Source organism: Nesoenas mayeri, assembly GCF_963082525.1.
Source record: "Nesoenas mayeri genome assembly, chromosome: 1".
Lineage (NCBI taxonomy): Eukaryota > Metazoa > Chordata > Aves > Columbiformes > Columbidae > Nesoenas > Nesoenas mayeri.
This window is the reverse complement of record NC_137541.1, coordinates 88,920,287-88,933,551: the sequence shown is the minus strand read 5'-3', so window position 1 is coordinate 88,933,551 and position 13,265 is coordinate 88,920,287. Positions and strand designations below refer to the sequence as shown.

General features: G+C 34.9%; 1 protein-coding gene across 2 annotated transcripts in view; it reads left to right on the top strand.

Annotated features, from left to right (window-relative positions):
- STXBP5L (syntaxin binding protein 5L) overlaps positions 1-13,265 on the top strand; it is a gene marked incomplete at both ends in the record, with an annotated part of 197,112 nt that overhangs the window by 120,099 nt on the left and 63,748 nt on the right. For both annotated transcript variants that reach the window (XM_080354706.1, XM_080354705.1), the window contains 6 exons: positions 1,160-1,232; positions 2,563-2,710; positions 4,340-4,407; positions 5,614-5,654; positions 7,970-8,187; positions 12,188-12,360. In XM_080354706.1, coding sequence (XP_080210832.1) covers positions 1,160-1,232; positions 2,563-2,710; positions 4,340-4,407; positions 5,614-5,654; positions 7,970-8,187; positions 12,188-12,360 — 721 coding nt within the window. The remainder of the gene's footprint in view (positions 1-1,159; positions 1,233-2,562; positions 2,711-4,339; positions 4,408-5,613; positions 5,655-7,969; positions 8,188-12,187; positions 12,361-13,265) is intronic.

The following is a 13,265-nucleotide window of genomic DNA, read 5'->3' as shown; positions in this document are numbered from 1 at the left end:
AAACGGAAAGTAAATTTAAAAAAGCTCTAAGTGAACAAGAAAATAAGTTTAGCATTTTAAGTCCTCAAGCAGAAAAGTAAAATAAGCCTTATATATGTAGCTAAACGAAATACATATTAAAACCACTTTGTAAATATAAAGTGCCTATGTGTTGCAATGTCATGCAAAAAATTAACTTTCAGTAATCAAAGTTAGTTTGGGCCTTCATTTAACTGTGGCGAATAAAGTGACACTTCCCAGTACTAAGATTTAGTAGCCCATTCGGCTCACACACTAGTATCTAAAAATTTTGGTTTAACCCGTCTTATTCATAGCCTTGTATAAAAAGACATGACGAATAATGTGCACTCACAGCTGGCCTGAAAGGAAGGTAAAATAGTTGCTGTCAATTTCCTCGACCTTTTGGCATCAGCCAGCTGAAGAGTATACTCTGAGCTTGTACATACTGGAATGGTTTGCTGCTGTTGAAAAGAGAGTAATGATTTCACATTTATATTTTTTGAAATAACTTCTGTGTTGTGTAAACTTATGCATCAAGGGATGCATTTATTTGTTATTTTAATTGTTTTATTTTTATAAACAAAAAAACCCCACCATTAAATAAAAATCTGAACTATATAATCTCCTAAAGAGTGTATGAGAAGAAGGACCTTGTCAGTATCTGAATTGTACACAGCAAACTTACAGGATTCCTTTGGGATTCATATGGAAAGTTGGATATTGTGTATCATCAAGTGGATTGGACCAACTGTTCACAGTCTGATTTTGAAGAACAGCTGGACACAGTAGAACTATCACTACTGGGAAGCAAAAACACATTCTCTGTATAATAATTGGATTCACCAACGCAGTAATACGCACAACTACTTATTCATATTCTATTTCTATCAATATAACATAATGCTGGCATACTACATATAATATGCCAATTCTATTTCTGCTATATATGTTGATCAGCAATACTGCCCAGAAGAAATTTCTCAGTTCCTGTCTGGCTCTAGCTTGCAGGTGTGTTAGTTTGTGGATATATCTAGGATTTGTACCTCAAAACTTTAGTTTAATATAGTGTGAGCATTTAGAGAACATAAATATGACTTGCTTGTTTAAAACAACTAGCAGGAGAACTCCATGTCTTTTATGCTTGATTCCTTGCTTACAGAATTTCAAGAACCCTATGCTGTAGTTGTGCTTTTGGAAAAAGATCTCATTGTAGTTGACCTGACACAAAGCAAGTAAGTATAAAGTCTTATATGAAGTTATTTGTATATCTTAACTGTCCAGCAAATGATGATAAAAATCCAAATGTTATCATGCAATGTCATTTTACTATCCAAAATAATTCGCTCTTGGTAATAATTCACTCTATATGTTTACCTCCACGCTAAGAGCTGTTAAGCAACAGGCACTTATGATAGTATTTGTTCTTAAGTTTGAGAATAAATCTATATCTGCGGTCCCTTCAGCATAGCCATCAAACATTCACTTAACATCAAAGTTAAGTAATACTTGGTCACATGCCGAATTATGACTTGGACATGTGTTTTGGAAAACAGATTTGCCTACTACTTACATGCATGCCTGACTTCACTAGACTCTGCAGAGACTACCACTTATATATTTACTCAGGTATCTTAATAAATAATGGCATTGATTAATAGTGGATCTAAGAGATTATTTCATGATCCAGTTGCTTGTTTAAATGACAAATAGTTCTTTCACATCAGAATCAATGTTCTTATGAAAGGGGAACTATGCATCACGTAATGTAGCATCCAATTCTTATTTATTTTGTTCTGCCTCCAACACTACCAGTAATGTACATCCACATTCACACTGGTATAACTAGGAACAGATTTTGCCCTTAATGTCTTGAAACATTTTAAGTGAATCATATTCTGATCTCACTTTCAAGAAGAATTCAAATTATCTCAGCAATGTAAAATGTAACTGAAATCAGAACTAAATTTCCTACATTTTTGAATTGTAAATAACATTGTATAATCTGACAGAAGTGAGGCCTTCCTTCTTATCAGACCATCCAAACTGATGGAAGTGAGAAATAAATTGCAATCTACTTCATCTTTTATTGTAGTTGCTCATTGTAGAATCAGTACTCTACCAACCCAGTAAGCTGAGCTGCTCAATGTAAAATCCATAGCTGTACAAGGCATTGTTAGGTCATAGCATATATCATATCCATGAACCTGAAGCTTCTAGAGAATGTTTATCTTCTGTATAAGATTTTGAGATGCTGGGAAAAAATAGTTCCTAATCCTTGTTCACACAAGTAGTCCTGTTAGCCTTAGGAACTCTTCATGTGAATGGATATTTACATTACAGAGCATTATTGTCACAGCTGCGAAATTTTTATATCTTTATTTGAGTAACTACGCATTATTATTGACATTAAAACCAACACATATGTTTGAATAAATAAGGGGAAATGTACTTTATTAGTATTTATTTTACTTAGATTTTGTTATACATTTTAATATAAGAATATATTTTCTGCTATCATTCAGTGTGTCACAGTGCTTCTAATAAATTGTCTTCTTTAACTAGTTTTCCAATCTTTGAAAATCCATATCCTATTGACATTCATGAGTCACCTGTTACCTGCACAGAATATTTTGCGGACTGTCCTCCAGACTTGATTCCTGTACTCTATTCTGTAGGAGCAAAACATAAAAAACAAGGATACAGCAATAAGGTAAACAAAACTTTTTTTTTTTTTTTTTTTTTTTAAACAAAGAAAGTGGATGTGCAACCTATGTTTTTGTAACATCTTACCAAATGGCTTTAATTTTACTTATTTAATAATCACTTGCAAGTCAGCCCAACCAACAGCTTAGCAGCGTGCTTTCAGCCTGGTATTTGTCCCTTAGAAACACCATCACTTAAGTACGGCCATTAATGACCATTATATATGACTTAATTGTTAGGCTGCTGGAGTTATGCCGGATCAAATTGAGTTAAAGGAAAGCCATCAGTGTACAACTCAAATTTGCATGGATATGTTATTTCTATCAAAGAAAAAAAGTGAAAACATTATAACTGAATGAAGTTAGTGGAAGAGCATCAGTGAAGATTGTGGGTTGACAACATGTCTGTGGAATTTTTATTAAATAGGGATATTAATAATTATTTTACTGAGCTACCAGAGTCTTTACATAATGGTTTTAGAATAGGACAAGATTCAGAAATAAAAAGAAGAAATGCAGTAATTTTATAACATTTTAAGCATTAATCTGGTTTATGTTTTGACTAGAACTAATCCATCAGAATAAATTAGAAAAAACATTGGGTAAACTAATCAGACACCAACAGTTTTCTACGCCTATTAAAAGAAGTATTCTCCTTGGAATTGCCTTGTTTTCCATGAACTGAGAAGCTGGGCCCTGTCTGCTTACTTTGGATCTTCATTCAGCAAAGTACTTCAGAAAATATTCTTTTTCTCTCATTTGAATTTTTCTGCTTTTCTATCCTTAACTCATATACATTGTTTCCCAAACTTTACACTGCCTACCTGTATTCATTGCATGTGGTCTTGTGTGCTTGCTTCATTTGTGCACATACAAATATCCACTCTGAACACAGGTACCCACTCATTTGCCACCCACCCATTTCTGTACCCACAAGCATCCACTCCATATATCCACATAACCAGTTTGTGCTCCCAGGATTTTTTCCCACCCACTAATCCTCTGCACACATCCTCACTCACCCTGCACATATGTCATCCTCCACATCCTGTATCTTGTGTCCATACCTGTCAACCTGTAGGCACAGACCAGCATTTCTCTCTACCAGCCTAGACCAAGGAAGAGAATCTTGCCACTAGTAACAAAAGACAGAGAAGAGATGATTATTTCACCTGTAAAAGTTTCATTGCCTTATCTGATACCTCATGGCATCACGCCCAGACATTTGTTTCTGACCTAGCTTCTTTAGTGATCTTCATCCTCAAAATAGATTCTCGATCGATTCAGTGTCCTATAGAAACTCCAAGAGTCAAGCAATCTGAAAAGAGTAGCTGAGCTGTTTTTTACTCCTTCCTCTAGCACCTATTTTGGATAGTTCAGTGTTAGCTGTGAAGAAATATTTTAAAAACATAGAACTTTAATTGATAACATAAAAATGTTATTAAGTTTCAAAAGCCTTAATTGATAATATAAAAATGTTAATGAGCTTTAAAAGCCTTGAATGCTATGCATTTTTGTTCCTATTGTGAGTTGTATTGCTTTTGGAAGAAAATGTTGTCTACTCTTGAGTTTAAAAATAAACCAAACAAGATTCATCAGAATTAGTTATAATCTCTGTGCTCTTGTTGTTTGTTTAGGAGTGGCCTATCAGCGGTGGAGCATGGAACCTTGGAGCTCAGACATATCCTGAAATCATCATTACAGGGTGAGAATGAAACTGAGGATTGGTACTTTTAAAACATTAGTGTCTACAGCTTTAGTTTGTGGGTTGGCTATAGATAAGAGTTGACCCTTCACAGAGTATGCATATCCTGACCTCTTCCTTTGAGGTATATAGTTTTTTTACTTGTCAGCACAGAAATTCCCATTTGCTGTAGAAAACAGAACTTTGTACTCAGGGATGAACTACCAACAGGAATTACCATCTGAGGCCCCCATGATAAACAGCAAGTCTCTGTACTCATGATGTTTGGGTCTTTGAAAAGGAGACTCTGTTGAAAATAATATTTTGGCCTTGAAGGGCATAGATAATAGTATTAAAGAGGGGAGCAGCTATTCTTCTGTAGCTGCTGTCCTTTGGCCTTCTGAAGACTTTGTATATGGGGACAGTTTGGGGATCCATTTTAATACCCCAGCCTTAGGGACTGTGTGTTGCACTGGAGTGATTTTTAGTTTGTGAGTGGGGAGACAGAAGGGCTCAGGTTGCAGTAGAAGCCCCATGAGCAACGCCTGATTTTCAAGGGGCCATGCCGTAAAACAGAAGCTATTCAGCTATGGTGGAATCTGTGTTTCCTTCTGGTCTCAACCATGCTGATGATAGCAATATATTTGATAAATTGTTCTTTTCAATGATACTTAACAGCCGTTTTTAAAAAATAAGATTATGATGTGTGCAGTAGTACCAATTATGCAATGAAGGGATTATTATCATATTAGACAGAAATGTCTCCTTTCTCCAGCTTTACTTCAAGGATCATCTTATGTTAATAAAAATAAGACAGCTGTAAGGTATTAAGCAAAATGAAGTTACCCTCTGTCTTTTCAAAGTTTATTACACATGGCATTTTCAGAGTGGACAGAGTTGATGCTTGCCCACTGCAAAGCCAGTTCTTAAACTTGCTATTAGTATGGGAGTTAATTTCTTGCTGTTGCATTCTTAAAATTCATAGCGGGCTTACTTGTCTGTAGGAAATGCATGAAAAAGTATATTATTAACCTAATCAAGCTAAGAACAAAATATTTTCTTATAGTTAAGATATACATCTATTATTATATATTGTCAATAAGGTACGGAGAGTTACCACAGGAACAAAATACAGTTTTTCTGCTTATATTTAGCACTCACTAAAAGTAGGAGATATTTTAGAATTGCATCTTGTTTTAACACATTTAATTTTTATATTTTTTTAAGCCATGCAGATGGATCAGTAAAGTTTTGGGATGCTTCTGCCAGTAAGTTTCTAAAGTTCCCTTTTATATAATGCTGACAAATCACTCACACACACACGCATATATATATAAAACTTGATATTTAACAGTATGAGTAGTAATACTTGGAATGATATAATTAGGAATAATGAGGTGAAATTAAGCAAAATTTTATTAAATTAGGAAAAAAAAACACTGCTAATGAGATATATTTGGTAGAAAACAGTGAAAGTCTGTTAGAGGAATAAAAACTCCAGATCCAGCATACCAAAGCCTTTGAAGGATGAAATGTTGATTAAAAAATTGCTTGTTGTATGTATAAATAGGTCTAATTAGATCTAATATTCAGTTCCAGTTGTCACGTCTCTTCTATTCTGAGCACGACAAGTTTTTACAGCTAAATAAAAATAAAATATTAAAATACAATAACACACCTTAATGCATGTCTAATCTGGTGAGGGTGGAGAACACCTAAATCTTTTCTTGTCCAGTGTCAAGTTCCAGGAAATAATTGGGAAGCATTTCCATTCATCTTAGCAGGAAAAAGTGTTAAAAAGTATTTGTTCCATACATTCTAGCTATAACTTCACATATCAAAATGCAGTACTTTTCCCTACAAAAAATATATATCGTATTTATTAAAAATATACATACATTTTGGTTGAAAGTTAAAATATTCTGGTTCCAGTATTTTGTGTTTCAAAAAAGTTGCAGCAGAATTGCCTTGTATTCTGTCTCTTCTGTGGTACAGGGATGTCTGGGTAGAATATCTGAAAGTATTGAGGTATCAGTTTCTTACATAAGCATGTGAAATACACTTCTGTATCAAATATGAGACACAGATAAATTTACTTTGACCCTAATAACCAGTATGTAGTTGTATGTATCTTATACACAGAGTATGAGATACCTAAACTGCCTGCTGCTTCCTTATTGTGCCCCAGCATTGTAATGATTAATACTGTTACCAAGTCCAGCCAAGTATAGGGAATGTTTACAAAATTTAATGTCGGCTAAATCTGATTAATTGGTCAAGTAGTTCCCTTTCTGCTTAGTACCAAGTATTTTTCACTCATCAGGATGGAAAAGGACAAAATAAGGATTTCCAAAGCCTCATGTCACAAAGGAATTTTACATAGGCTTGTCAAGTGAACCCAACTAGGATTTGAGTTTTTTTCTAATTTGTCTGTTTGGAAATGGAGGAAAACAGATACATGCTGTTTATAGTATACATCTTCCAGCATTTTCAAATTACAGTGAACACCAAAAAGGAAAAAAATCTAATGAGATCAACAGGAGTTTATCTGCAAAGACAGAAGCTTGAGAGAGCCTTAATATATATTTAAAAAAAAAAAATTAAAAAAAAAAATATATATAGGATAATGACTTTTATTTACGGTAGTGTGAGGGATATTTGACTACATACTTATGCTTTTGACAAGAATGTGCGAATACAGGCATTAAAGTCAGGGTGAAACAATACAGACTGTTGCAAGACCCCAAAGCATTTAGCATAGACAGTGGGCAGGGACCAGTGTGCAAGTCAGTTGCTCTGTAATTCTGGCAGGAATGGGGAAAGGAAAAAACCTCTCACAGGGAGTATAAACATCACCCACTAATCAATGTGCATATGCTAAAATAGGATTTTTTCTTAGAAGTGAAAGCTTAGATGCTCATGAATATTCACAATCCCTTCAACAGTAATGGAACTTCTTAAGTGCACCTCTGATGTCCTGGTCTTAGTCCTGCTTTCCAGGGCATGTACTGTGTTACCGGTACCATACTTGGTGCTTTTTATTTGCAAGGTTTTAATTATTGCACAGGTTCATTATTTCCAAGGTCTTAACTTTATTAATGAGTTCAAATTTCATTTGAGATTTCATAGCAAACATAGTATCCTTCCAGTATTTGAAAGCACAAAACACTTTGCTTTTAGACATGTTTTAGTTGTGTAATTTTGTATCTGAAAGCACAGATTTGTGGGAGACAGGGGATTGCTAAACCACTGAAGCAGGTTCCAATTGTATCTTTGCTCAAAAGCCATTGCTGGTTTTTATTTGCCCTTGTGCAGATGGTATCTAGTAATTCACAAAAGCACAGAGAGTCTCCCCTTGTACTTGTGCCCTGTGATTCTGTAATTCTTGTACATGGGTCCATGACATCTGATTTGACATGACACTCTAGATTTGCCACTGGGACTAAGGGCATTTTCTTCTCCTCCAGGCCTTCATATGATTCTTTGTTATGGCACAACTGAAAAAGAAATGGGAAATGAAGAATTTTGTAACTGATTTGCTTAATGTTAGTCAGTATTTTTTGTATGTTTTAATATATTCCAGTTACTCTACAGATGTTGTACAAATTAAAAACCTCAAAGGTCTTTGAAAAACAGAAAACAGGAGAAGGAAAACCAACAGCTGAGATTGTAGAAGAAGATCCATTTGCTGTTCAGATGATGTACTGGTGTCCTGAAAGCCGAATTTTCTGTGTGGCAGGAGTTTCTGCATATGTGATCGTTTACAGGTTCAGCAAACATGAAGTGAATACTGAAATTTCAGTAAGTCCTTCAAAATTTCTCTAATATAAAAGAACAAAATTTAGAAATTCAATCAGCTTGCTGTGTCTGTGCTCATATACTTGGAAAAAAATAAAGTTGTGTAAACATAGGCTTAAGGAAATTCCATTTAAAACCTTTTGGGTGAAATCTCGATCCTACTCAATAAGTGACAAAAATATAACTGAGTTTTAGGAGCCAACTTTCCACTTTTTTGCTTAAATAGTAACATACAGTACAGATTTCAGACATAGTTTGCTTTTAAACTTTACAATATATTAAATCTCTGTTGTACTTACCTGCTTTAAAAATACCGTCTGCTGTATGTTTTCATAAGATAATCTGGATAGTGTATGTACATCACAATACTCTCTTTAACTCAAGTTTTTCATCTCTTTAATTTATGATCGTAGTGTTTGTACCACAAGGGGACTGAAAATTATTACTGGCTTGAACAAAATAGAGTTGATTTTTTTTTTTTTTCTGGCTTATGCTGACTTCATTTCCCTAAAAATGGGCATTATATGAAATGCCAAGTTATTTGTGGCTAAGCACTTGATATTTTCCTAAGCTTTCTGTTGTTTAATCCTGTTCAAATACTCATTTTTTTTGTCTTCATGTCCTAAGCAGTCACTTTATTTGAGGTAGAATCACACAGTCCATGTTCTTTTAACTGCACTGTGGTCAGCTGGTACTTATCGTTGTACAGCAAGTCTGACTTTGGTTTAAACCTTGCATTTTTGCACAGGAGCCGAAACCACTGCTAACGGTGTGGCTGAACAACATTTAGAATATAAAATATCCTTTCTTAAGTCTAAGAAGTTGTTTAAGAGACTACTCTTAAAGCAAAGCCAAACTAAACATAACTGCCTCTCCTTCAGGCTTGCCGTTCTCTGGTGCTGGAGAACAATTTGCAACTCCATACACTCCCTTGCCAGAAAGTATTTCTTTGCATCTGCCAGCTCTCAACAAACCTCAGGGGCTGACCCAAAATTTCCCTTTCATTTTCCACCTTCCCCAATTACAGTTCTTTTCCTTTTCACACTAATTTCATATACTTTAGAAAGTCTATAGTCCTAGCCTGGCAAAAACATGTGTTGTTTTTGGCCTGTAGCCATATGCCATCTGGTAAGGAAATTCATTACCTATAGCTGTTCTGTTGTTTTCCTCTCATTTTTTCCCCTGGAGGAAATTATTAAGGTAGCTGAACAGATCCTTTCAGGAAAGTTTTAAAACTAATGAGCAGTAATTTCACCTTACTGACCAGCTCATTTATAAAGCTGCTAAAATTCCTACTTTTCAGTATTCTTACATTGTTCATAGTAAATACACCTTATATTTTATTACCTATAATTTAATTTATTTATTTTCATTTATTTCATTTATTTTTGTGGCTGAATTGCATCAGAACTGGTATTTTCTGAAATGTTATAATGTGTGCAATTTAACAGTTTCTCAGATTTCATCTGTAATTAAGAAGCGTTTATATGAGGAATTGTTCTCTGAAGAGTTGCTTTAATATTATCTAATCTTAGTGGCATAATAACTGTGTTCTCCTGGGTTTTGTGCTTTCCTGAGGTGGGCCTCATCTCTTGGTTTCTATATTTTTGCTGCAAGCATCCAAGTCCTCACTCTTAAATGGTGGGGGGGGGTTAAATAAAAAGTATAGGACTCTTTGTTAGAATATGTACCTGACTTTAGGCTGTCTGGATATGTCTATACTGAAACTGAGCTGGTCAGTCTCAGGATTTATTTGCTGCCTGAGGTGAGCCCAAGTTCTGGCATTTAGTGTGTTTCCTTCTTTAGCAGCCAGCCTGAACTCACTTTGAGTTCAATCTATAAATCTCAGTATTTTAAGGACCCCATGTTGATTTCACTGCCTGACATCAGTCTTTTAATGTCATTGCTGTGGTAAATGGGAAGCATGGAGGCTAGTCAGAGGTTTCTCTATGTAGCAGGGAAGTCTGCTGCTGAATATGCCTCAGAGGCATAGACTGTGCCTGGAATTTCCTCAATAGAAGTATTATTTGCATCATTCCATAGCAGATTCTGGAGCCAAGTAGCATGCTTGAGACAAATTATGCTTCATATCCAACCTTGGTGTCATTGCCTTGCAGTTATGTAAAAAGCATTTGCTGTTGTTGTTTTCTTATCTGAATCTGCTCCATCCTGTCTCAAAAGGATATCTAGGTATCCGTTAAACATGATCACTTTCTCAGTGATCAGTCTTTCCTCAGCAAAACTTCTCTTCAAAGCCCTTGAGAAGAACCATAGAAAAAAATATTTATGCTAGTTTGAACATAGACAGGAGAGTCAATGAACCTAGTCATGGAATCCTCCAAAAAGATCTTCACCATGTGTCAAAATAAATTGATACAACAGGTCTTTACCCCTTCTAAGGTCCAGACAAAGGAGGCACCAAAACATAAAAAAAAAATCTCAGTCACGTTATTAGCCTAAATTTTTCCTTCTCTCTGCAAATGGACAATAGCTAGAACTTAACAAAATGAACTTTAGTAGAAAAAGGAAGACACAAAGGAAAACATCAAAAGAAGAATGATGCACTTCTAAGAGGGCAAGCAGAAGAACATACTCTTCAACAGTAACTCTAGTCCTGCATGAAGATTAAACAGCGTTATAAATTGTGTTGGTCAGCAGAAATTACTTCCAGGATATTAGATTTTCCCAAGCACAATAGTTCACTCATTAGTCTTTGAAGGCAGATGTTATCTGTAGGTTTCTTCAGCTAATTCACTTAAAAATATCCATGGAATTTACAAGAAGAAAACAAAAGTGAAATTTTGAGAAAGGACCCTTTCTCTCCTCGGTCAGGCAGCTGAACGTCAGACACCAGTTAGTCATTAGCAGAATTACTTCTTTCTGAAATCTTGTGTGTTTTAGCACAATGGCTGAGAAATAAGAGAGCCTTCAGTACTGATTTTTGTCTCCCAATTGTCATAAAACTTAGGTATTTTCTTAATACTGTCACCTCCATTCTGGTACAGATGATGTCTCAGTGAGAAATCACTAAGATGGAGTTTGCAGTGTCTGCCTCTGCAATTACTTCTAATCACTTCAAAGTACTATTCAGCTATCCCAAGACCTTATCTTTCTGAGGGTTTTTATTCTTTTCAAAACAGAGATCTCCCAGAGCAATTCATGAGGTAGAAAGAATTGCCCAATATTTACTGTGGTGCTTTGACATGATTACTTCTATAGATTTGAGCTCCTTGTCTGGTTTCCCCTGTGTTTTCAAGTCAGGTTTCCTGAATTAGTGGAAATAATAGGAAGGTGTTTGGGCCTGGTGGGTCTTCTTTTCCCTATCTATAGAGACCAGAAGGAAAGCAAAAGGCAACTGATTTGAACTTGGCTTTCTAGAATCTGCCAGGCTCATGTTCAGTCTAAGGAACATGGAACTGTCTGTGCTGTAATCTCTGGTTTCCTGACCCCTACCTATGGACAAATGAAGTTTGTTCACCTGTCCTACCCATGTTGTCAATTTCTGCATACTGGCTAGAACCTGTCTTGTAGAGACTCTGTTGTAGTAGTAATAGGGAAGCAGAGCTGATGATTGTTCTTCTAATGAATTTGCTTAGGAAAAATGATAACAGCAATAGGCAGAAAATTTTCATGACATTTTTACTGAATGACGCCACCTTATGCTGAAAAATTATTTATTTGGAAGAGTGATTAACTTATCTTTTCATAATAAATTCTGGAAAGTTGTATTCTTGCCTTTTGCTTACAATAAAAGGGTTGAACCAAAGTCAGCACTGGAAGAACATAACTATATATCTTTCTATAGGGTAGATGACTAGTTCCTATCTAATGTTGCTGTTAGGTTGTACAAATAACAAATTATAGTCTTCTTTGCCTGCAAAGGATAATGATAAATGTGCGGGGGGTATTTTTTAAAAAAGGCTTATTGACATTTATTTGAAAGTAACAGAATTTTCAGCAGCTTTCTTTATTAAATTATAACTTAGCTTTTTATTTATTTAAGTCATTAGAGGTACGGCTTCAGTATGAAGTAGAAGATATCATTACTCCTGAACCGGAAATAATTCCTCCATTTCCAGATGCCTCCTCCCAGCTTCCTTCTTTAAAGAGCCTTTCAGGCAGTACCAACACTGTGGCATGTGAAGGAACAATGAAGGATAGTATCCCATGTCTTAGGTAAGTCTATGTCATTGTTCAAAGACTTATCTTTCTAAAAAGCATTCCTATCTGTTATATTATCAGTTAACTCAAGAAAAAGAGGTTAATTGTATATATGCAAAACAAAATGAGAAGAAAGCAGAATATGTAACAGACAAAAAAAAAAACCTGAGGCAAAATAATTAACAAGGGATTTTAAAAGGATATAAGTTAAATATGGAGAAGATAAGCTGTTACAGTAAAGATTTGACTGTGTTTTACAGTATGATTTAGGAGTAAATCTTGATCTCATACCCACAGTTTTGAGTGGAATACAAGCACCACAGAATAAATTAAGGAATTACTGAGGAACTTTTTTTTTTAATTCACAAAGAGACTTCCGTAAAGCAGACATGTGCAAAGCTTTCCCTCCTTGATTAATTAGTATAACACTAAAATATTTTTTTGTGAAGGAAGTATAGACATTTTGTGGTATGTAAGGGATGGAAACATACTCATGAAACAGTCTTTAAAATATACAATTATGAAACAGTTGCACTGTGTGGAAGTGTATATATGTTTAGAAAGAAGCAAATTGTTGTCTGCCAGAGTACACATTGCCACTGTTTGGAGTAGATTAATATATTCTTACTAATAAGGCAGATAAATTATGGGTTTGAATAGTTTCACAACAGAATCCTGTACAAAACTTCATAAATGGTAATTTCCCAGCAATTATAGTGGACTGCTGATAATGGTTGCTCTGGTTTTAGTGAATTCATTATTATTTCAGTCTAATTATGATTAAATATTTTAAATGTCTCAATTATTTCAGAAGCAGTTGAAATGAACATTGCCTGACTTTGCAGATACTTTGGGCTGTTGAGCTCCTAACCGCATTAGCATTTAAAAGCAATATCATGACATTGTTCTTGCAAAATTAA